This window comes from Hipposideros armiger, unplaced genomic scaffold (assembly GCF_001890085.2).
Source record: "Hipposideros armiger isolate ML-2016 unplaced genomic scaffold, ASM189008v1 scaffold_63, whole genome shotgun sequence".
NCBI lineage: Eukaryota > Metazoa > Chordata > Mammalia > Chiroptera > Hipposideridae > Hipposideros > Hipposideros armiger.
Genome location: NW_017731413.1, coordinates 799,822 through 825,523, shown reverse-complemented (window position 1 = coordinate 825,523; position 25,702 = coordinate 799,822). Strand labels below are relative to the sequence as shown.

General features: G+C 39.0%; 1 protein-coding gene across 1 annotated transcript in view; it reads right to left on the bottom strand.

The window, feature by feature from the left end:
* The window catches only part of ANKS1B (ankyrin repeat and sterile alpha motif domain containing 1B), a 985,090-nt gene extending 959,950 nt beyond the window's left edge, over positions 1-25,140 (bottom strand). The window contains exon 1 of the mRNA XM_019641719.1: positions 24,954-25,140. Within this exon, the coding sequence (XP_019497264.1) occupies positions 24,954-25,087 (134 nt within the window). The 5' untranslated portion in view covers positions 25,088-25,140. The remainder of the gene's footprint in view (positions 1-24,953) is intronic.
* Between the last annotated feature and the right edge of the window lie 562 nt (positions 25,141-25,702).

The following is a 25,702-nucleotide window of genomic DNA, read 5'->3' as shown; positions in this document are numbered from 1 at the left end:
TAAAGAAAGGGAGAAGACCAAGACCCTCTTAAGTTTTGAGTCTAGGTGACTAAGAGGATGGTAACACCATTCAAAGAATAGAACAGAGCAGAAGAAAGTGGGTAGGGAAGAGGATATGGGCAGTTTTGACATATTGGCTTTGTGTAGACTATCCAAGTGAACATATTCAGATGGCAGCTGCAAACTCAAGACTGGAGAACAGAGCAGAGGTAAGGTCTTATGATTTGGGAAACATAGCATAAACGTGGGAGTTGAAGTTGAGTGCTAGAAAGATAAGGAAGGATGGTATAGGTAGAACCTTGTATCTACATTTAAAGAGATGGGAGAAAGTAGAGGAAGGAAGGAAGGAAGGAAGGAAGGAAGGAAGGAAGGAAGGAAGGAAGGAAGGAAGGAAGGAAGGAAGGAAGGAAGGAAAATAATTATCAGTGAAGCAAACTGAAACAAGACAGAAGAGAGCAATCAGAGAGGCAGAAGGATCACAAAGACAAAGACATCTGTTTCCAGAGGCATGGACCATCAATAGCATTAGATGTAGCAAAAAAATCATGGAAAATTAGACTGCGAAAAAGGCCCCTGGATTTGGGAATGTACTAGTGACTTTTGAGAGTGGCAGGGAGATAAGGGAAGGTTCTGTTTGCAAGGAGTTGAGGTATCAGTGAGTGATACAGCAAGCAGTGGAGAGAGCTAAGGCAAACTACTCTCTTGAAGTCTGACAGTGAAAACAAAATGATGGATGGAAGTCTGACAGTGAAGAAAATAAAATGATGGGATAGTAACTTGGAGAGAATAGCAGGAGGAGGAGAATGATTTTTTAGGATAGGGAAATATGACATGACTTACATGTCATTAGTTGGAGGGAAAGGGTTAAATGGACAAAAAAATAAAAGCAACTTTTTTTTTAACAAGAAAGAACTAGAGAGAGACAGGAAGAGGAGCTGGTAAAGAAACAAAGATACATAAAATGTATTTATTCATTCAATAAATATTTACTGAGTGCCTATCATGAACTCAAAACTGGAGAATATACACTGGAGAACAGGTTAGATATAGTATTGAGCTCATGAGCTTAGTGAGTCTACTAAGCTCCAGGGAAATGGAATAATACAGTGGACATGGTAGAATGTCTCCCAAACATCCAATTCATCCCTCTCTTGTTGTGTAGAAACCATGTAGTTTGGGTAGAATCAATTCCATTATAAGCAAAAGGGATTGATCTTGGGTGGCCTCAAAAATCACCATAATCAGGGCTGGCCAAGTGGCTCAGTTGGTTAAGAGCTCGCTCAAGAGTTTGAGCTCTGAGCAACACTGGTTCGAGTCCAGCCCGAGCTGAGCAGCCGTTGAGCTGCCAACAGGTAGCAGGATGGCTCAACTAAAACAAAAAAAATCACCATAATCATTATCTGCCTTATCAGAGTGTTTGATTCAGGAATGGGCACAGAACCCAAGTTGGTCCTATCAGAATAAAACATGGGACTTGGATTTAATGGGAAAAGGGACATTTCTAAGTGGAATAGATTGCCCTTTTTGCCCCAATTCTCCCTCTTTCCCTGTATCGATGACCTTATCAGGTATGTAATTTTGCATTTCCTCCTCCTAATGCGATGGAGTATATATTAGTCAACTTGGGCTACCATAACAAAATAACCACAGACTAGGTGGCCTAAACAACAGAAATGTATTCTCTCTGGAGGCTGGAAGTCCAAGATCTGAGTGCCAGCATGGTTGGGTCCTGATGAGATCTCTCCTCCTGGCCTTCAGATGGCTACCTTCTCAGTGTGTCCTCAGATACCAGGGGTGGGGGCACCCTCTGTCACCTCTCATCATGAAGGCCCTACCTTCACAACCTTATCTAAACCTAGTTATCTTATCCAGGTTTAGGCCCCTCATCTCCAAATACCATCACATTGGCAGTCGGAGCTTCAATACATGAATTGTGGGGACACAATTCAGTCCATAGCAGTGTATATTCTCCCCTCCTTGGTCTGTGATTTGGCCATGTGACATGCTTCAGCTAACAGGATGAGGCAGAGGTGACAGTGTGTGCCAGTTCCAAGGCCAGGCCTTAAACAGCCCTGCCATGCTTCCACTTGCCCCCTGGTACCCCGTCATGGGTGTAAGAAGAGCATGCTATGGATAGACCACTCCACCAGAGGTCAGAAATACACGGCTTACTACCAGCACAGCCAACCCATACTGTAAGAGCCTGCAATGAAGAGCAGAGCCGCCCAGCCACCACACCTAAGCCACCCTGCTGAGCCCAGCCAAAACCAGCAGATGCATGAACGATAACAAATGATTACGTTTTTAAGCCACTGAGTTTGGGAACAGTTTGTTAGAAAGCATTATTGTGGAAACAGGCAATTAGTGTAATATCTGTACAATATCTACAGGCCGGGGACACATCTAGCTCTTTTGGAAGAGCCTTATGCTAACAAAGATGTCCAGGAAAATTAAGCTGGACTCCCCCAACTGTTTTCTTCAAATCCCTGTTTCTTTAGTCACCTCTGATGGTTCCTTGCGATAGCTCCTGAATTCAATTTCCATACTGGTCAGCAACACTTGTGAAGAAAACAGAGGAGATGAAAGAAAGAGGTTTGGGGGAGGGAGCGGGGGAGAATCACACAGTATTACAAAAAATAAAATAATTTCAAGAGAGAAAATCAAAATCAAGCACAATACAAAACACCAAAGAAAATGAGAATGGAGAAGTCCTTGGGTTTGAGAAAGAAGAGGTTGTCAGTTCATCACAAAATCATTTTTGGACACTAGAGAGACAGGAGCGAAATTCAGAAAAGAGTAGGTTGCATGTAAATTGAGATAGTGAGGTTAGCTAATTTTGTTTAAAAGTTTAACAATGAAAAGAAGAAAGAAATAGGGCAGTAACAAGTGGGGCAGGAAATGGAACTCATTTCTTAATAAGGAAGACCTGTATAACAAATTACCACAAACTGATCTCCATTTTGTAGGTCAGAAGTCCTCATGGGCTCAGCTGGGTTCTCTCCTCAGGGTCTCACAAGGACAAAATCCAGGTGTCTACCAGGCTGGGCACTTATGTGAAGGCTCTGGGGAAGGATTCACTTTCTTGCTGATTTGGGTTGTTGGCAGAATTCAGCTCCCAGCAGCTATAGAACTGAGGTCCCATTTCCTTGCTGGCTGTTGGCTGGAGGTTGCTCTCCACTCCTAGAGGCTGTTCTCCAGCTCTTCTTGCACATATTCCCTCTAGCTTCAAGTCAGCAGCAATGCAACGGATCCTTCTCATGTTTTGACTCTCTGGCTTCCTCTTCTACTACAGCTGGAGAAAACTGCTTTTACAGGGCTCAAGTGACCATATTAGGCCTATCTAATCTCCTTATCTTAAGGTCAACTGATTAGTAACGTTAATTATATCTCAAAATCCCCTTGGCTGTATAACCTAACCTAATCAAGAGAATAACATCTACCATATTCACAGTCCTAAGGCTTATGGCAGGAAATCTCTGGGGGGGCATCTTAGGTTTCTGCCTATCACATATACATATCTAAAGTTAGAAAAGGATCCAAAAGCTAAAAGACCTTGAAGAAGATTTTAAGCATCACAATCTTTTATTACACAACTTACCAATAATTAGGAAAGAAAGACATAAAGGAAAAAGTATGAGGTCTGACAATTAAGTTTGTGAACTTGTCACCAGGCGCTTACATTGGCAGCACTGTACAAACAGCTCGGTAAGGTTTCATAACCTTGGTATAACGGTGTCTCACAGCTGTGTACATGTCGATGTATGGCGGTGTGTTGCTAAGTAGCATTCATTATTATTATTGTGGGTTTTTGTGTGTCGTCACAAGAATGTCTGAGCTTGAATTAGGGCAACAAACAAACATTAAATTTCTTATTAAACTTGGCAAGAGTGGAAGTGAAATCAGTGAACTGTTAGTCAAAGTTTATGGGGATAATGCCATGAAGAAAACAGCAGTGTACAAATGGAATAAACGTTTTTCTGAGCGGAGAGAATGCATCACTGAAGAGAGGTCAGGACTGCAAGTAACAAGCAGAACTGACACAAAAATATCACAAAAATTCATCAAATTGTGCATCAAAATCCTCGGCTGACTGTGAGAAGCATAGCAGACCAAGTAAACATCAATAGAGGAACAGTTAGGAAAATCTTAACTGAAAATCTTGGCATGAGAAAAGTGTCTGCAAAAATAGTCCTGAAAGGAAACAAACAAAAAAAAGTCCCGAAGAAGCTCACCAATGAACAAAAGCAAAGTAGAGTCAAAGTTTGCCAAGACCTTTTGGAGAGGCAAGATGATGTTTTGGGCCATGTTATCACTGGTGATGAAACATGGGTGTACCAATATGACCCTGAAACAAAGCGTCAAAGTGCACAATGGAAATCAGCCAATTCTCCATGACCAAAAACATTCTGTCAGTCCAAATCAAGTCAAAACAACGTTGCTAATCCTTTTTGGTATCAGAGGGGTTCTTCATTATGAATTTGTAACAACTGGACAAACAGTTAACCAAGTTTACTATTTGGAAGTGATGAAAAGGCTGCGTGAAAAAGTTAGATGAAAACAACCTAAACTTTTCACCTACAATGCATGGCTCTTGCATCACAAGAATGCACCAGGTCACACTATTGAAAGGAAGACATTTTGATGACATTCAGGACATCAAGGGCAATACAACAACAGCTCCGATGGCCATTCCAGAAAAAAAGAGTTCCAAAATTGCTTTGAAGGGTGGACTAGGAGCTGGTGTTGGTGCATAGTTTCCCAAGGGGAGTACTTCAGAGGTGACCATAGTGATATTCAGCAATGAGGTATGTAGCACTTTTTCTAGGATGAGTTCACGAACTTAATTGTCTGATCTCATACATCATCCTAGCCATAGCAAAAAAGAAGGATGCCTTCTTTCCGAGACTGGAAAAAAAATGATAAAAGGGGAGAATGGGAGGCAAAGACAGCATTTATGCCAGCTATTTACTTTGCCAAAATTAGTATCATTTTAATTAAGATACAAAGAGACATATTCTTATATTCTAGGTTCTTTGACAAAGTTCTTCCAGATGGTTACCTCTCCCTAGAGTGACAGCAGCCAGTGTAGCCTCGCACATATTGGGAATTCAATTAAACACCACTGACCATCTGAGGATTCAGAGTCAAGAGTAGTTGACTCAATACAAACATATGGTTTAGTTCCCCATCAAAGGAAAAGTTGAGTCACTGTATTCCCCTCCGCAACACTGCACCTCCTTTGCAATGTGGGAGAAAACAGAAGTGAACTAATAAAAATAAACCATGTAACAAAGATTAGGGAACAGGCAAACTGCAGAATACGAAATTTCTCTAATTTTATCATAAGATCAGAATCCTTCAGATAAGGATAAACACTGAGATATTTCCCTCTTAATTCAGTTCAATCAAATCAATGCTTGCTGAGCACTGCTTCAGGATGCTTAAGATGAGGAAGACACAATCTGAGCTCAGGTCCAAAGGGTTGGGGATAAGAGAAGTACACAAACGATTAACATGTGAGGTTGAATGACAGCAAGTGCTAAAAGTGAAGGGAAGGGAAAAATGCAATATTAAATCACGTCTAACCCTCTAAGAACCATATGAAGTATTTATAGACAAGAAAAAGACTCAGACCGGTTAAAAACACTTTTTTTCAGGTCATACAGCAAGTAGATGGTAGGGTATAGATTCAAATTCAGGATCGACTGACCCCAAAACTCAATCTCTCCCAAAGGAGGGATAAATCATCTCTGGTTGGCTGGTTGAATGGGGGTTTGGAGGCTGGTAAAGAGAAACTAGGAACAGTTGCTTTCGAGGTAGTTATTTCAGGGAGAGCTTGGAAAGAGATATACTATTTTGAAGAGCTGAAACATTAAGCAGGAGAACAATTCCAGAGGAAACAGCATAAAGCAAGAAGCAAGAAATCCGGGTCAACATTTGGAGAATAGTAAGCAGTTTAAATAATCTACAGCATAAACTCTTTACAAATAAATATTAAATTGGATGCACATTTTAGGGGCCAAATATTGGGGTTAAGAGATTAGTGTGTTAATCCAGGCAAGAGTTTAAACTAGGATCTCAGCTGTTGAAAAGAAGACGGACTGATGTGAGGGGCAATATGGAAAATTACCCTATATTTACTCTACATTTAAGGTGGGGGAAAGGCAGGGAAATCCCCCCCAAAAAAAAAATGAGCGTGAATTAGGAAGGGAAAATTATCCCTGTCCTATCTCCCTTTGCCCTGTAGTCAAGAGGTTAGCAAACTCTGACCCACAGGCGAAATTCGGCACTCCAACTGTTTTTGTAAAGAAAGTTCTATTGGAACAAGCCATGTCCAGTCATTCATGAATTGTCAATGACTTACTGCTTTCACCCTACAACAGCGAAAAACGTGTGGTCCCTACAGCCTAAAATACTGACTTTCTAGCCCTTAGAAGAAAACACTTGCCAACATTTTCTCTAGTCCCACACCTTATAAGCCACTCCTCCTACTCTTTAAGTAGTTTGGTCTGGTCTAAATAAGAAGTTTATGTGGGTATTTTTTGATTCATCAATTTCCAAGATTATCATTTTCATTCCTATTATAGTCACTGAGCATTTGGCTCTCTTACACCATCAGCCTCCCTCCCCACTCTCCTTCCTCCCATACAAACTTTTCTCTCCCAATATAAATATATATTTAAATCAGTAGTCAGTGTTTACAACTTCATTATGACTACATATTCTTCATTACTGAGCCAGATGATAATGTAATATGATTATGTTTCCATGCTTATAAAAACGTCTTTCTGAAGCTAATAATCATTTGTTTCACTTGTTTAGTGTCCCATTATCTATTAATATTTTCCCCCAAGTCCAACAAATGTGTCAACTGTCAATTTTTTCCAAATGTTCAAACATAACAAATACTTCATTGTTTCTATTTGTTCCTCCCACAATCCTCCCATAGTTCTCCATCCATTTTCTCCAATCTGGACTAGTTCCTCTCTAAGCCTAGATAACAGCTGTTTTCATGAAACCTCTTTTCTCTGCTCTCCTGTATCGAATCCTTTGTTTCCTGCATCCTATGGCTTTCTCTCTGATTCCCTCATTTTATGCAAGTTCATCCTCCAGACGCTTTCTATGAAAGAACACATAAGACATAAATGTTTTAATCCTATGTCTTAGGACTTCTTATCTATCCTCATATCTAATCAATAGTTTGACCGAATAGAGAAATCCAGGCTGAAAATGATTTTCCCTCATAATATTGAAAGCACTGCACCGCTGTCTTCTACAATCCAGAGTTGATGTTAAAAATTTGATGTCATTCTGATAGGCACGGGATATAGAGTAGAGTGTGGGAATGGAGTCAATGGAATTGTAATAAATAAGTATGATATTGGGGATGGGAGGGCAGTGGATGGGGGAGGGGGGTTGTCACTTTGTAAGGGGTGAAAGGATAACTATTGCATTGTTTTGTACACCTGAAACTAATAATAAAAAATTAAAAATTAAAAATAGAACTACCTTTTCTCTATTAAAAAAAAAATTTGATGTCATTCTGATTTCCATTCATCTCTATGTGACTTGTTTTTATGTTTTCTTTTGTTTTGTTTTACACACCTTCTACAAAGCTTTTAGGATTTTATTTTATATTATGTTATACTGAAGAGTTGCTCAATGGATGTGAAGTAGATAATGTCAGGTGATCAGGATAAAATATCCAAAGATTAATAAAACCTAAAATTTTTTTAATTAAAGGACTTTCTTTCCTACTTTACTTTAAAAAATAAAATAGGAAATTAAAAACTAATAAAAATAAATTATTCAAACCAGGAGCTCTTTTAACATTCACTCCTGGCCAATCTGACTGATCAAACCCTAATTCCAGGCTAATTAAACCTTCTAAGTGACCATTTAAAGTTCACCCCAAACTATGGCTAACTATCAACTCCAATCTCCTTTCTCCAAATACTATTTCTCCATCACAATCTAAAATAGTTCACATTTTCATGCATTTGCAAATGCAAAGGCTTCTTTCTTCTTCGTACTTATTTCATCCCTGCCAACCTGTGTTCACGATTAGGTTACTTTAGGTCCTGATTCCCTTTGGAATTCATATGAAAAGATATAACATTTACCAAGTCACTTATAACCACTGTTCCTCTAGCCCTTTCTTTAGTCAACAGCAGCCACTTCATTCATCCATCTCCAAAACTCCTAGTGGGTCTAGGCCAAGGATGCAGCAACCCTACAATGCAAAGGACTACCCTTTCCCACCCCCAAGAAAGAATTATCTGGCCCGAAATATCAATAGTGCCAACATTGAGAAATCTGGCTCAAAAGCTACTTCATTCTATTCCAAGACCTACAAATAGCTCAACAATCAAGTAAAACCTGCCTTAGGCTCGAGACCACTTCTCTCTTCTGCTCCCTGGCCTACCTATTGTGTTCCCAGGCCCTTTGTCTGCCATGGCCATTGAAACTTTGCCTTTTTCCCAGCAATGTATGATACACCGGCCCTCAGATCCTTCGCTCCCACCTGGCATCTGACACCTAAGACACTGTTGCCTCCATCCAGTTCCAAACTCCCTGGTTTGCTTCTCACCATGGAAAACGGGAGGCTTGAATCCCTAGTTTTCTGGACTTGGATCTCTCCACAGTCTGGTCTCCACTCCAACCTGACTAATGTCAATCAGCTATTGCTCTCTACATCCCAGGCTGACAATACGGTTTGACACTCCGCATCAGAGCAACCTTTAAAAGGCCTTCCCCTGTCTAACTCTGGAGTCCTGGCTTTAATCTCTTCTTTCTGTAGTCACCTGAGGGGCTGCTGCCTATCTGTGACACAGCCACTTACAGGTTTTAAGAGCTCGTGACATGGTCACTGAAGGAATACATGAACGAATCACCTGCAGGCTTGAGTTGCAAAGAACATACATTTAGATTGACTGAATTCTGAGTTCTTTCTTTCAGTCACTAAAATATTTATTGGAGTACTATGTTAGGCATTAGAGGTTGGAGGCATTTAAAAAATGCATCATCTGGTCCTTGAAAACTTAAAGCTTAATATATGTCAGATATGTAAATAAATAGTTCAGTTAGACGGATTACAATTAGATTATCCCTATTCCATAGTGTAAAAAGAAAAAAACCCTTTCTCAGAATTAACAGAAATAACAGTCTCAAAATTAAAGTATACAGAATGAATGAATGAGCAAATGAACAAGCAGATGGACAAATGAGAAACCAAATACCAAACTAGTAAAGCTTTTTTTGGGTCTTAGGCAAGGTGGTACATCATGTAAATGAGAGTCTCATTATTCTACTACATCTTCTTTCATTTTCCTTAAATGTCATTCTCACTATAAATGCTAATTGGTTTAGCATATGTAACAAATTAATCTAGTGGCAGAATAATTCCATAACACAATCCATGCTAAAAAGTCTTTGCTTCTCAGCTTTACAGATAATGGAGCTTCTAAAACAGATCAAGCCCACTAGTCTGTGCACAGAGCAAACTGATACTGAGCTAGAATGTACCATACAGCTTCTCTACACATTTAGAGCCAGCGTCCATATAATTGGTCAGTGTGCATTACCAGCTATTGAAGTTTTATGTTATGTTTAATTTTTATGTTTAATGTTATGTTTAATGTTATGTTCTCTCAATTTTAGAGCAACAGGCAGGGTTTTCAAGGAAAAAGAGATCATAACTGTATTACAGTCCTTCTCCCTCTAAAAGTATAAAATAGCAGTTACCAAATGAGGCATCACAAAGGGTCCACCTGGTTGGACTGATTTTGTCTCTGTGTAACACCTGGTTAACTCATCATTACAATTTATTTACATTGCAGCTGCACTGATACGTCAGATGCTACTACAGAGATGATCTCCATTCCTCATGAGATGGAGTCATATAGGACTGGATTTGAATTCAAGTTCCATTGGGTTCTGTCTACATGACCTTGAGCAAAATGTGAAAACACTGCTTGCCTTTGCTTTAAAGTGTTTCCTCTGCCCATTTCTGATCATTCTCCAGCACTGAGGAAAGAACCTCAGCTTTTGCAGCAGGCATTACAGATCCCAAACCCAACTGTGTTACGTACTTACTTAGTCAAGTTACTAACTTGGTCAAGTTGCTAAATTTCTCTAGGTCTCAATGCCCTGTAAACTAATGCATGTATGGCAATGAGCACAGTGCCTAGCACATAATAGGTGATCTAAAAAATGACTTACTATTTCTCAGCACTGAGGTTGCTAACCAAACCTCTGTTCTCAATCAATAATTGCTCTCAAAGATATAGTCCGGATATACATAGTCCAAACTATGTACCATCAGTATGCTCTGTTCCACTGTTATTCATTTAGTTATTCAACCAATAATTTTCTGAATGTCCTATATGTTCTAGGCATAAAATAATAACATTTGTACAGCACTTTAAAAGTTTACTAGCTCTTCACAAAGATGGCGCTAAAAGCTAAGAAGGAAGTCCCTATCCTTCCCAAAGCCAAAGCCAAAGCAAAAGCTTTGGAGACAAAGAAAGCAGAGCTAAAAAGCGTCCACAGCCACAGAAAGAGAAGATTCGCATGTCACCTATCTTCAGAAAGCCCAAGACACTGCAGCTCCGAAAGCAGCCCCAATATCCTCAGAAGAGCTCCCCCAGGAGAAACAAGCTTGACCACTGTGTCATCATCAAGTCCCCCTGACTACCAAGTCAGCCATGAAGAAGATAGAAGACAACAACACCCTTGTGTTCATTGTGGATGTCAAGGCCAACAAGCGCCAGATCAAACAGGCTGTGAATGAGCTCCATGACATTGACGTGGTCAAGGTCAACACCCTGATCAGGTCTGATAGAGAGAAGACGGCTGATGTTCGACTGGCTCCTGACTACAATGTTTTGGATGTTACCAACAAAACTGGGATCATCTACGCTGAGTCCAGCTGGCTAATTATAAATATAAAAATTTTTTGCTGTAAAAAAAATTAAAATTAAAATTAAAATTAAATTTAATTTAAAATGATAAGTAAGCCTGAAGAAGTTCAGGGTCTAATGGGGAGGCAAACATGCAAACAAATAATTACAGTGCTGTATTCTAAGTGCTAAAAATAGAGACATGTACAAGGTACAGGGATGCACAAAAGACAAAGATCAGGCAAAGCTTCCCAGAAGAGGTGATTATGCTGGAATGAGACTAGAAGGATGAACAGGGCTTCAGTGAACACACAAGGGAAGGATGGGCATTCCAGGGGGAGCAAGAGTAGGAAGTCTATGATGCCTGCTAACAACGCCAGGATTTTCTGCTATGGTTGAAGGATGCTGTTGCAGAGGACCAGTGAAAAATGAGGCAGGTAGGCAAGCGTCAAATCACAAAAGGCCTCAAATGATACTCCAATGAGTTTGGGCTTTATTCTTGAAACACTAGAGAGCCATTAATTTCTAAGTCAGGAAGTAACTTGTTTTAGAACAATTCCTTAATGGCAGAGGAAGGAAGGAGTTGGGAGGGCTAATATCGGAAGTGGTCATACTGAATGGATATAAGAGTGAAGGAACATTCAAGAATGCTCTAGGGTTTCTAGCTTAAATGAATGCTACACGGTAGTTCCACTAACAGAGGAGCGAAGCAAGAGGCAGAGCTGAACTGTGGGTAAAGATAATGAACATTTCAGGTTTAATATCTCTACTGAGGGAGAGGTGTTCAATAGGCCACTGGGAATAACATGTCTAGAGTACAGGAGAGGGAACTAGAGATATATACTTAGGATAGATATTAATAGTAATAACTTTTTAAAACCCAGGAACATACTTTTTAAAAGAAACATAATTCGTTTGGACTTCTCTCCCAACTTCCACTGAAAAGATTACAAATTAAAAACTTTAAATTACTGTCTATTGCATATATATTAAATTTTAACATGAAAAAGAAGTCAACGTATTTCATGAAGAAAATAAACTTTAACCAAAGGTAAGTATTTTATATTCATTTATTTATCAGTTTTCTTAAGCAGTCTCACTAATAATATATTTCCAAAATACTGTTTTCATGGCAAAAAAAAAAATACAGCACGCTTCATTTTCTGAATAAACAGCATGTTTAATTTCCTGAATAAACATTACTCCTATTTGACAGTGAACAGAGTCCAAAATCACAGAAGGAGTTAAGAAATTTCTAAAATCCCAGGAGCAATAAACCTCACCCAGAGAATCTAGTCAAGAGCTTATTATAAAGGACTAAAAGTCAATGTCATACCAACATTTTAAATAACATCATGCATTCCTCTATTTAATAAATTATTTTAAAATCAGGTCACAATTGACAGACACACTATCTTGGGCAGACGGGAGAGAGTAGATAAGCAGAGAAAATTTCCTTTTCTCTACTGAAGCATGTCCACCAACTGTCATGTCTGGAAAACAGCCAAAATGAGCACTTTATTTGCAAAAAGAACCATAGATTCCTGAAATACTAGCAAAATGTGTGATTGTATAAATGTGGAATGTAGAGAATTCTTTTAAGATTCACATTTACAGATGTTTGGAAATAATTTTTCTAAGAAACAGGTTAAAAGCACAGGTCCTACCTCTAAAAGCCAAGGTACAGCCCCTTGAATGCCGGGAGATAAACTTTACCCTTTTCTTCTAGGCTGTGAACATCTATCCATACAGTTCCCTTACACACTTCCAAGACAGATATCTGGCCTCATAGATGTTTACCTGAATTAGCCACATAAATTACCTTATGAAAACCATTGTCAAACCAAGACTCTTTCTCTTAACTTTCTTTTCGTTATGTTTCCTTATCTTCCTATTCCTCTTCGGTCACAGAGCATTTTCTAGTCTCCTGGCCATTGGGTTTACCAGCAAAAGCTGACACAGCTGAGTTGCTGAGGGAAAACAGCTGAACTATTAGAAGGAAATCAGAGAGAAAAGACGGAGGGAACCTAGAAATGTTAACTACAGAGGAAACAGGAAAACCTTGAACTTTGTCTGAATCTGTATAAACTTGGGACTCTAATGTTCTCAGTTCAGATCAGGACCCACAGTCAACTAAGAGTCACCAAAGGCTTTCCAAATGGGTTTCTCACCGATCTAAAATAAATACATATTTTAAAAAAAACAAAACAGGATGGTAGGAGTCTGAATAATGTTTACAGCCAATAACCAGGGAAAAGAGAAAGGCAGGCATTCATTTTGAGTGATTTTACTATTGGAAACTCCCCAACAGTTATAACATTGCAAACACCACTGTCACCTTGGATAAGGTGCCCAATTGTGTCAAAAAGTATTTTTGCTCTTTAAAGAAGTGAGATAAGCATAATAGAGCAAGTGGAAAAGATAAAGTGAAGAAACACTTCTGGTTTAGGTGTATTTTCTCAAGAAGTTCACAAAGCTGTCAAGGTAATAAATATGTTCCCACATGCCCCTTTTCTGAGATTTTTGTCCTCTTTTTCCACCCAATCAGGAGGCTGGGCCCAAAGCAATCTAGCAGCCCCTAATATATGCTATATGATCCTGTCCCCTAAGCCTTGCTGCCTTGATTCCTGGTCTTTCCAACCCTTGGCAATTCAACTTTTCCTTGCTCCTATGAGATTTGTATGGTCCAATAAAACTCCATTTCCCTGTAAAGAGCAAGCAAGCAAGACCTACAAGGAAGGTCACATTGACATGAATCTTGAACTCTTTCCCTCAACTCCTTTCCATCTGAGAAACAACATATGGATCACATTGCTGAGAAAACAATACCTGCCAATCCCAGATTCCAGAGTTTTGGAAGGATTTTGAAGGGGACAGGAAACGGATTGGATAGATACTCTGTGTGGCCCCTTGTTCTGCTAATGAATACCACAACTGCAAAGTTTAAGAACCATTTCTATGGAAGTCCACGGGTTCCATAAAAATAGAAAGCCAAGATACAAACAGAAATACTATGCAAAGTTCATATGTTACTAGAGGTGCTGTTGATGGTAAGAAAAGAGTAGGTAGGAATTATGATTTCTTTAGATGCCTGGATGGTATCTTGTACATTAAGCATGTTGTTTCAATCCAGGCCTGTTTCATTCCCTTATTAGGTAGTGAGACCAAAAATTGTTTTTTCTTCCCATTGAGCTTGTTTTCCCCGACTAGAAAAGGACAGCAAAACTGATAATACTGCCGGCTGCTTATTTTTTCTTGAATTTGGCATGAAAAGCCAAATGGTCTTTTAAAGTATATACTATAACTGTAATGGATTATTTTTGCAAGGCTCCCAAACTATTTTTACAAATTTTTTGCAAATAAGGAGTGTATTTTTTCAGCTATATCAAATGCTTACTGAAAGTTTCTTTGCTTAGATTTGTTTCTAGAGATGGATTCCTGGTAATGATTTAAAGTCTGAGAAATCTCCAGTATGAATTACTTACTGTACTGGTTCATTTGGGCCAATAATGATTTTTATAAGACCTGTGCAGATTTACCATATTTTAAAATATACTTGGTCAATTTCCTGACATAATGTTTTTGTGACATTTTAAAAATCATAGTGGGAATATCACATAACAAAAAAAAAACCTACTTGCTGAAATCCTTCTCTCTATCAAATTCTGCAAACTCAACTTCCTCAGTGAATGACAGTTCCTATCTCAGTGCTTTTATAACTCTTCTTTTGCATTATCATCATCTTACTGAAATTCTTGAGAAGGCACTTTACTGACAATTATGATAAAGACTTTCAGCTAAAGAGAGGAAAAAATATAAAGATTTTCTGTCTCTCAGTCAATCTGGAGGCCTACTATGTATCTACAACACCATACATGAAAGAAAAAGCTCATAAAAAAATGCAAAGTGCTGACCAGTCTATCAAATTATCATCATCTTTCCTCCAAAATGTGTCCAGGAGAACTGCCACACAATATTCAAGCTTTAGTCATAACCTCCATGGTACCTGGAATTCTTGATTGCCTATAGCCTGATTTTCTTCCAAAACTGGAGTACAAGCATTGCTGACTTGGCGAGATTATCACCATCATCATCATCAGATAAAAATAAGAGCATATGTTACTCTCACCTTCCACTCTCTCTTCCTCTTTTCCTTCCTCCTCATTTCCCTCTCTTCCTGAACTCGGTCCCCAAAGCCATTAAGCAGGTCAGAGAAAGACACTCTAGAGGAAGAGGGAAGCCACACTGGCCTATAGTAGGGAGACAGAGTCCAAACTAGGGGAGGAAAATGTCCATATTGGGGGCAGCTGAGGGTGGGGTGTCAGAGCTGAACCAAGATAGAGGGCATGTCCCTTAGAGGAGTACTTGATGTGAGAGGTCAGAACCCAAGTAGGGTAACAAGGGTATCCAAGTGGCTGTGACAGAGATGAACATCCAGACAAGGGGTGTCAGAGTCCAAACAGGGTGAAGAGGGCATCCCCATGCCAGGGTGACCCCGTGCAGGGGTTAGATGCCAAGTAGGATAACAAGGGCATCCTCTGTGAATGTGAACTGGCGAAAGGAGTCACAGCCTACAAAGGGCAAGAGGGTGTCTGTGGAGGAGATTCCTCCTGTTGCTCATAATGTTCACTCTATCACTTGCTTATGACAGTACCTGTCAGGCTTCATGTACAATCACTCCTCTTTCCTTGGTAATAACTAGTGTGTGGAGAGACACATTTGAACTATTTGAATATGCCAGTCTTCATTATTAATTCTGATGCTTAAATGGTCTCAGACTTCACCAGTACGAGCCCTTCCAGGTTGGCTTCTTTGAGGCATTCTTTGAGCATATTTTTGCTTTTGGCATCATAAAATGTTCCAGGCCTCATCTTTCTCTGTTCAGTCCTTTTCTCTGTTTCAGTCTCTGATCAGTCATTTCTCTAAGAAGCCATGGTTCCTTTTATTGGAAAATGGTCATCAGAAGCTACGATTTGGTTCCTAGGCATGCTCATTAGTGAAAACAATATGTTCACGCACAGAAATACACACATTTATATCTCTATCTATACTGATTGAAAAAACCGCATGTTTATAGTGATTTGTCTAACTCCCATCCAAACCCACAGGCAGAATTCATTTTAGTTCCTTCCTTCCTATATCTGTAACTTCCTTCAATAGTGAAAAACTTGGGTTCTGCTCTCTTTAGTACATAGACTTACTTGATAAATCCGTCTATCTATAACTAAGCCTCCTGGCTACTGCCATACCTTCCCCTGTGTCAATGTCTTCCTTACCCCACTCAGGCTCTGCCACCCCTGTCAGGCTGAAATGCCTTTCTCCCAAATTGCCAGCCTGGCAAACTCCTACTCATCCAACAAGATTCAAGAGTCATCTCTCTGAAGTTTCCCGTGACTCCTCCTCCCAGATAGAATAAAGGGCAACTCCTTCTTGCTTTTCACACTCCTGTAGCATATTTGGTACATCTATTACAGCACATACCACACTATTTTTAACTTTTTGTTGACATATCTGTCCCATTACACTGTAAGTACTTGGGGATAGATAAAGATGATCTCATTCCATTTTAGAATCCACAAGGTACTTAATAAATACTTGCTAAAATGAGTGGTCATTCTTTGTTATCGCTGTTTTTAGATGGCAGTGCCCCATAAAATCCTGATTGACTTTGGTTAGTTGGAGAGTAGTTGGTTCGTTGATTAATAAGTTTGGTCTAAATACACCCTAATACACAGCATAAAACATACCAGTGAAAAAACATGGAGGAAATGGTTTTATCGTTATTCGTAATTCTTCACCTTCTCTGATACGTCTTTGAAGTTTCTGTCACCCTTCAGAGTGACAGCCACTGTGATCTCCAGCCAAAGCAAGCCAACAGGAAGCAACTCGTCCTGGGCTAGCCCATTGCTGGAGTTTATCATGCCAAAGACATTCTACATAATTCCTGCTGCTCCCCCCACACTCACTCCCACTCACTCCTATGTCTCCACACTAGCAGTCAAATAGCTATACAAAACAGGAATAATTCTGCAAGTAAATATAGCAGTTTTCTGGTATATTCAAAACACAAGATACTATATTTGGCATATTTATATGATACATAAAACATTTCAAATGCAGATTAGTAACTAGAGGTATCAAACAAAGACTCAAAGGAGTTAAATAGCAATTAAGACAAAAAAAGAAGAGGAGGAAAACTTTAATGTGGAGGAATGCTAACTAAATCCAGGGGTCAGAACTTCAGATGCCTCCCTTGTACAGTGAAACATACATTGATGGACTAATCTAGATACCAAAGTCAACTTGCAACACGAATTTTTTTTAAAACCAAGAAAATGCATTTAAAAGAATTTGAATCTCAAACCACATTAGATATTAAATCTCTTAAACATTTGTACAACATATCTATCATCTGTGATTATATAATAAATATGTACATCAATGGAATAACTTCTGGAAACAGGCAAACAACATGCCATATGCTGATATCTAAGCTGGGGATATAATAAAACAATACCTAATAAAACGTTCTAGAGACTAAACAAGTAGCAAAAAGAAAAGGCTTTTCCAGCACCAGCCCCATTTCTCATGTCTCCAATCAAATCCCTTTCTTTGCCCTTCTACAGCAGCAGCCTTATAAGATGGAAGGATAAATGACCACCTTTATCCAACCTCCTCTTGCAAATCTGGCCAAATCCACTCCATCAGCTCTACTACAAGTGCTCCAAAGCCTTACTATTTGGCCTAAAGTTTTGTTTTCTGTTTAAATGAAAATACGAAAAGAGCATCCTCTTCCCAAATGCATTTATCAATTAATCACACTTCAGTATGCATTAACTGTGAGTTGCCAGAAGTAGTTTTTGATGGTGGTGTAAAGTTAGGAAAGAAATGAGGACACTGAGTCCATGAGATTAGAGGAGAAATTAACATTGAGTGAGGCAGGAAACTAGAGATGATGAAAGCAAACTCTGTAAATTCTACTTCTCACTGCACAGCCCATTCCAGCTCTACATCTCACACAAAATGCGCTTCCCCTTAGGAGAGGGACAGTTGGTGCAAAAACTAGAGCCAGGGTGAATTAGAATGGAAAAGAGGCTTTCTTTCTAGAAAAAGGGATTTGGGCAGGAAGGGTTGAAGGAAATGCGGTATGGGGAACAGAAATATCAAGCCGGCAGCAAGAAATGAGGTTAGCCGTTTAAGCCCAAATCCATCATTCAAGATTTGATACAATTTGGTCAAAGAATAATGACATATTGCATTGTTCTGTACACCTGAAACTAACAATAAAAAATAAAAAAAAAGAATAGTGACAAATTGAGGCCAATTGTTTCAGCTCACTTAACTAGAAGTAATTAACCACTTTGAATAAAGCTGCTCTCAGAACACAATTGAACCCAAATAACTCTGCAGCCCACCTGAACCAAAGTTCCATTTTACAGACAGATTCATGAAGATACCCCTGTTAAATAAATCACACAATTTCAATCCTCACCCAGGTTAACACAAATGTAGAAATCACTTGCTGTCCTAACTGATGCAAAAGAAGAAAACTGGACTCTAAGAAGAGTTCCTGTGTCACACAGGAAAATTCACTGGGTTTTCAGCTGGCCTTATGCCTCTGCCTGCCATATGGCTTATACAACCATGTCATCACATACGTAAGAAAGAACCGGAACACAGATGAATTTCTGTGTAAATTCCTGCTTTTTCACATATAAAATATTCTCTTATGTCAAAATATGATGAATAACCAAAACTCATCCTATTTCAAGTAACTAAAACTATGCTGCAATATGTTCAAAATGGAAACCAAAGACACAGTCAAATGCATCAAATGTTAAATACCTCAGGTTCTGAAATTAGTCTTTTCTAATCCTTGATTTGAATTATAGTCAGCTTCCATTTCTAGTTAAATACTTAGGAAGAATGTGCTATAATAGGCTCCTTGCAAGAGTTTTCCAAAATTACCCCAAACGCGTAATTAAGTAAACTATTTCAATAAACAACTGAACAAATCAAACTGTGATTATCATCACCTGAGAGGCTAAATTGCTAATGTCAGTGGATGCATTGCCGAACACTGTGAGCTTCTGCAGTAACGTTAGCGAAGACCGGCTCCACCCTTCCATCAGCTGTAAGAAACCCCTAAGACACACAAGGTATTGGGCAATATAAGAACAGACAAGGTGTGTAGTAGTCACAGGCCGGTTGTCCCAATTCTCTGCTACAAATGAGCCTCACAGTTATGAAGAGGGAGCTGAAAACCCTGCTTAGTAGAGAAAGAGGTCAATCCCAAAGTTCCCTCTCCTCCCTCTCACTCCCCATCACGCAGCTGGCACCGTTCACTCTGCAGACACAGCTCCCTGAACAGAATGGTGCAATCACCGCTTCAAACATCGTTACTATCTAAAATAGATAACCCACTTCAAGTTGACTATTTTTATAGATACAACATTTCCACGCAGTTTAACTGCTTTATTTGTGATTTATTCCACTGAACCAATGCAGTTTCCTGGGTAGCGTCTTATATCAGAATCCCAATAAACACAATTGCCCACGTAGTTGTAAAAATTATAATGCTCCCGAGTTGCCTCTTATCAACTTGTACCCATCACCAAAAACTTCATGAACTGAATCCTGAATCTGAAAAAAAAAAATTATAAGCTATCGGGTTTATATATCTTTAGTGATCAGAATATTATTTTTACCCAATTTATTTATCTACTTTTTTCACATGGAGATCTTGCGAACAAGAATTTACTAAATACACTTTATATAGTACTTGACTCTTTGAGGTATTAAGAAAAACAAGTATATTTGAAACATTAATAAGCGTTTTATTACTTTATTAAAATACAAATAATTCTTAATCTAGACTCACTAATAAATAAATAATTTAACATACATTTTAAATGGGAATTAATTTTATTTGGATTAAAAGGCAGTTATACCAAAGGAAAACACTTTAAAAGGTTTTGCAGCTGTATCATGAAAGATATGTTAAATAAAATGAAATTTCACATATAACATGGAGGAAGGAAAAGGAAAGAAGCAACTTAATTTGAGTACTCTGATGAGCTCAGGTTTCTTCAAGGACAAAAGGGGGTGACGAAGGGTATAACTGAAAACGAACACAAAAGAGAAGTATATACTTGTCCTGGGAAAATGCTAATGTTCCTTTCAGCTAAGTTTGAAAAAAAGAAAAGAGATACAAAAGTTCACTGCTATGGTAGCTAATGTAACCTTGAGCTCTGACAGGATAACAGTAAAACTGTGGATGGTTTTAGACCACAAGAGAATTTCCTATGACATTGAACAACACCAAGAATCTGACGCTTCCCAATTTCTATTTGGCTTCTATCTTCCCTAGTGAGAAATATTTTCAAACCAGAAAGGATAAACAAGTAATGTTAGGAGATTTCTGAAGCTCCAAACAGACAGAGATCCTAGGAGACACTTAGCTGCTTTAAATGAGTGTTTAAGTATCCAGACCCAGAAGAATTAGATGCAATGGGTGGAAGGAATTTGCATCAAAACCAGGCATCATCAATGGTTCACTACTAGAAAGAAGCTATGATAAAGTAGCCTGATTTGGGTGGAATTCATACTAAATTCTACTTCATACCAAATTCTAATTCATACAATTACTACTAAAGGGGTAGATCAAAGGGAATGTCATAAAAAGAATATAGCATGCATTTAGAAAAGTGGTGGATAAAATACCTCGTAATATTCTCATGGGTATATTGGAAAGAAGTAGCTAACGAATAGCTCTGTTAAGGGGCTTCCATGTTGGTAGAAACGCCATGCATAAAGATCGCTTTTAAGTTTATACTAAGCAGAAGAGAGGTTCTTTAGAGATATTATCATGGTGTGTTGAATTCCAGTTACAGAAACCATGCTTATTAAATCTAAAGATGATGCAGAGGAGACGAGTGAATATGCTGGAAGATAGACTCAAGACTCACAAAGATCTAGATAGATTATAAATATAGGCTAAAACAAATAAGATTAAATGTAATAGGAGTAATTTAAGTTCAATCAACACTTTCACAAGTCACTGAAAAAAATAATAATAACCTGGAAGTTTTAATTGAGTATCTGCTCAATGTGAGCCAATGCCATTACATAGCTTAGAAAATCTTGGCCTATATTATGGTAGGTCTTAGATCAATAATAAGAAGGTAGTAATTTCATTGTATCATGTTTTAAATAGCTGCTATTTTATTTCCATTACATAATTCATTGTAGAATATTGAAAAATGTAAGCAAAACGAAAATAAAGATCACTCACAATTCTGCCACTCAAATATGAATACTATTTACATTTGGTGTTTATCATTCCAGACTTCTTAATGCACATTATAAATGTTCACACACAGTTATTTTTTATTTTAAAAAAGGATCGCACCATAAATGCTATTTTGTAACCTCTTTTTTGTTTTTTTTGTTTTTTAATTCAATAGTATATCAAGTCCCGGTATATTCTACACTGGTCAAATGACATCTAGTGCATTTTGTTCATTTCTGCTCACCACGCTTTAAGAGTCATTGCAAAATTTGAGAATATGCAAAGAAGGAAAAAGAGAGTAGCGAAAAGTATGAAAATATAAGTTCACCTATGCTCCATTGCTACATGACAAAAGGAAATGAGGGTACTTCCATGAAAAAATACAGAAGATGTATAAGAAAATAATACAGCTAAATGCATGAGCCTGAAACTGTCATGGTAGGTGAATTAAACTACTTTAGATTGATTCATATAGCCAAACTGGTACCAACTGCTGGAAATTAAAAGGAAGTGGACTTCAACTCAATAAAAGGAAAACTTTTTTAATAATTAGAGCTGTCAAAAAATGAAACGGATCTAGTCATGGGAGGGTTTAACAGAACTGGAATAACTAATGGGTAAAGGATGTTGGCAGTAATTCCTATAGGTGAGAGGTTCTAATAAAAGGGCCTGTTCTATTTGAAGGTTCTGTGATTCTAAAGGAAAACTTACTATAGAAATTTACTCCCAGTCCAATATGAAGCAAATCCGTGGTCATTAAGGCCTTAAGAAATAGAGCCCAATGCTTTAGAGCTGCACGAGAAATAGTAACACTAATGATGACCACCCATGTGCAAAATGCTTTGCATTCATGCTTTACACCTCATTTAATACTTACAACAACCCTGTATACACTATTCCCATTTTATAGAAGACAGTGAGGCCTAGAGAGGTTTTTATATTTATTCAAGGTCATTCTTAGTTTTGCTGAAAATTGCAGTGTCACCCAATCATACCTGATTCTCCATCACATAGCTACTGCTCACTTAGTAGGTAATATGTAATCAAAAGTATCTTCCCAAAAGTTCTTAACTAGTGATTCCTCAAAGGGCAGTCATGAGATTTTTAATTAGGAAAAAAATAATGAGGATTTTTCAATTAAATTATATATTGCAAAAAACAAATGCTTAGATTGGAAATTCTCAACCATATACCTTAAATTTTTGTGAATAAAACAGATTCAATGAATAAGATGTAAGATGTGGTAAAGCAAATTTGAATCACAGAACTTCAAATCTTTGCCATTACTAATTATGTGACCCTGGGCAAGTTCTTAATCTTTCTATCTCTTTAGTGCTCCATCTATGAAATGAAGATCATTTAAATCATTTAAGGTTGATAAAAGAATTAAATGAGATGATACATGTAAGCATTTAGCACAGGATCTAACCCTATTATTATACAACATAAGTAACAAATGGAGGGGACAAGGAGAAGCAAACCTATTCCACAATTCATTCTAAAATATTTAAAAATTTCTAGAGTGTCATTATGTTTAAAAGGGGAGGGGCCACATTCTCCATTATCTTGTAAATAAATTTCTGACGACAATCATTTATGAAATAAAGTGTCAACTAAATAACATATACCTTCTCTTAGGAATTTCATTTTATGCAAAAGATCCTCCAAAGAGTACAATTTCAATTGCCATTTCCTTCTAAGACACTGTTTTAATTGTTTGTTCAGTATGAGATAGATAAATCCAAGTTTAATGCTAATTGGTTTGGGTTTTGATTTTTACAACTTGGTTCAAAGTACTCTAATGCACACATGTTTTTTAGTTTCGCTGTTTTCTATGTGCATTCTTGTTGTAGAGCTACTACTGTTACCTCCGACAAAACCAGCAAAAGAGAAAACCTCTCTCTCATTCAAGACGTACAATTTGGGTCACCATTTTAATATTTTATTTAATGTTGACATGAAATAGTTGGTATTTTATTCCTAAAATTTGGCATCTATTCTTTTTTTCTGAAATGGCACAACTGAGAAAGTATTTGAAAGATGTTTGCCTTTAAGTTTTATCACAAAGATAGGCTTTTTTAAATACCATTTATATCAATGAAATTTACTGAAGTTCTCCCTGGTTTCAAAGAATTCTTTAGTCTTTCAAAGAATTCAGTTCCAAAAGGAATTATTTTTAGAAACCTCTTTCAGCATATACGCTTCTAGCCATAATCATTTTTATAACTGATATGATCCACTGGCAAACACTGTATTTAAAACTGTAACCAGATATACTGCTTCCATGTAAATTACCTGTGACTAAGGGCAATTACGACAGCTATAATCTGAAATATATACACATTGTCTATTTGTGTGTGAAAGTTAAAATTATTTAACAAGAGAGTACACACAAGAGTCATCACTTCTAAGACCTACTGGAAGAGATGTCCCATAAATATTCATTGTTCTGTAGTGAACTGTCATTCCAATAAAAAGTCACTGTCAACAAGTATAGATGATCACATATGGAGCTTTTTTTAATTTCATCAACTATTTTCCTACTAAATTCATCTCATTGTAATACAAATATTTTCATTTATCCTATTAGCCAGGACTGTAATTAACTGCATTATCTGATCACTACAACACGTGGGAAATGTGTAAAGAACACAATGTCATCATTCAAAAGTTTGTATTAACCACTTGTTAAGAGTAGCACAGAACAGCTTTAAAAAACAAGAATATCATTTGGGCTTTAAAAAAATTTTAAAGCTAGGTTGCCTAAGAGATTTTTTAGGGTGAAGATATGACTAATGCCTCTCGAATATCCAGGATAAATTAAAAAGCCATGATTTTAGAAAAACAGAATTTTCCTTGAATGCTATCTAGTGAATATTCTTCAGGCTTCCTCCTTCCCCACTGACTTCATTTGTCCATCAATTCAACTTTTTAAGCTAATAGTTTTTGAAATATGCAAATCAACCCTATTTCATTTCTAAGGTACTGCCTGCTGAATAAAGCCTCTGACATTTTTTAAAATGTCATCTTAGATTCTCCAAGCAATATTAGTCTCACCTGCAACATCTTCACATTAAAAGGCCTCTACCACATTCCAAATACACTATCCCGATCTCCCGAACTTGGCATCCTTCATCCTAAGATATAAAATAAGCAAGTTTCCACTCAGCTATGTCCAGGTAACTGAAAGTACTGCTGCCTCATCAAGTTTTATACACACCCTGTACTGATGCCATCTCATCCAAATTTGGTTTACTTTCTTCATTTTGTGGGATCATAACCCCTAGCAGAGCAAATGCCTTCTGCAAGAGGAGACAGCAGCAACCAAAGGCTGTGTGGTTTTTGCAGGGTAATTGCATGCACGCAATAGCTTCTCTGCCCATTTCATTTAAATAGACCCAAAAAAAACACGCTGGGTTCGAGGCTGAAAATATATAATAAACATCGATGGAAAGCAGGTGGAACGCCGATTTTCTTCCAGCCACACTAGTACATGTCCAAGTTCTGCACCACAGCTCAGAAAAAAGTAGCTACTGACGCATTGATGGAAGGCTATTTTAAAATGACTCAATCCAAGGCATCAATCTTCCTGGGAGGCGCAAGCCTCCTTCTCCATACACCCTGCCTGTTTTCCTGCCTAATTTAAGAATGAAGCGCTAGCAGCCAGCAGGTGCAACATCCACGAGGAGGAGGAAGAGGAGGACGTATCCATCACAATGCATAAGGAGGTATGCAATCCCGGAGCTGCAGCGGGTCCTTACCTTAGCAGATTAGACAGGGGCAGGGGTCCAGATCCGCCGCCCAGGATCCCTCCTTTCCTGCCAGACAGGAGTTTCTCCACCAGGGCCACATTGCCAGTGCGAGCAGCTTCCAGCAGCTCCTGGTCCTTCCCCATAGTCTCTCACCGGCTCCCTCACAGAGTCCTTTCCCCTCCAGGTCTTTCTCCCCGCCCACCCCCCACTCCCCCAAATCCGGGGCCCTCCCCGCCCCACCCTAAAATCATGCGAGAGCTTCCGCACGAAGAGATCCCTGCAGCCCCGAGCCGGGAATACCACTCCGTCCTCCTCTTCGGGGCGCAGCTTTTACAATGGGGATCCGACCATGTCTGGGGAGAGGGGCTGGCCCAGCTGGGAGCTGCGACGCGCGCCCACAGCCACTCCCCTGAATTCCTGAGGCCTCCTCCCCGCGGGTGGGGCGTGAGGGGGGTGGGGACCCGGGTGCTTTGAGGAGCGTGCGGAGAGGCCCGTGAGGACTGAAGAGGTCGGAGAAGGAGGAGACGGACACTGTCCTCGCTGGAGCCGGGGCGCAGCGAACGACCGCGCGCCCCGGCCCGGGATCCCCTCCGCGTCCGCGCCCGGCGAACTAGCGGTTAGCTTAGGCAGCGGCGTCGGCGGCCCGAGGCGGAGAGCAGCGCCGCAGCCGCGGCTCCCGCGCCCGTGGCCCGCGCTGAGGCAGGGCGGTGCGGACTAGCCGCGGCGGGCGCGTGCAGAGGGCGGCGGCGCGGAGGCGG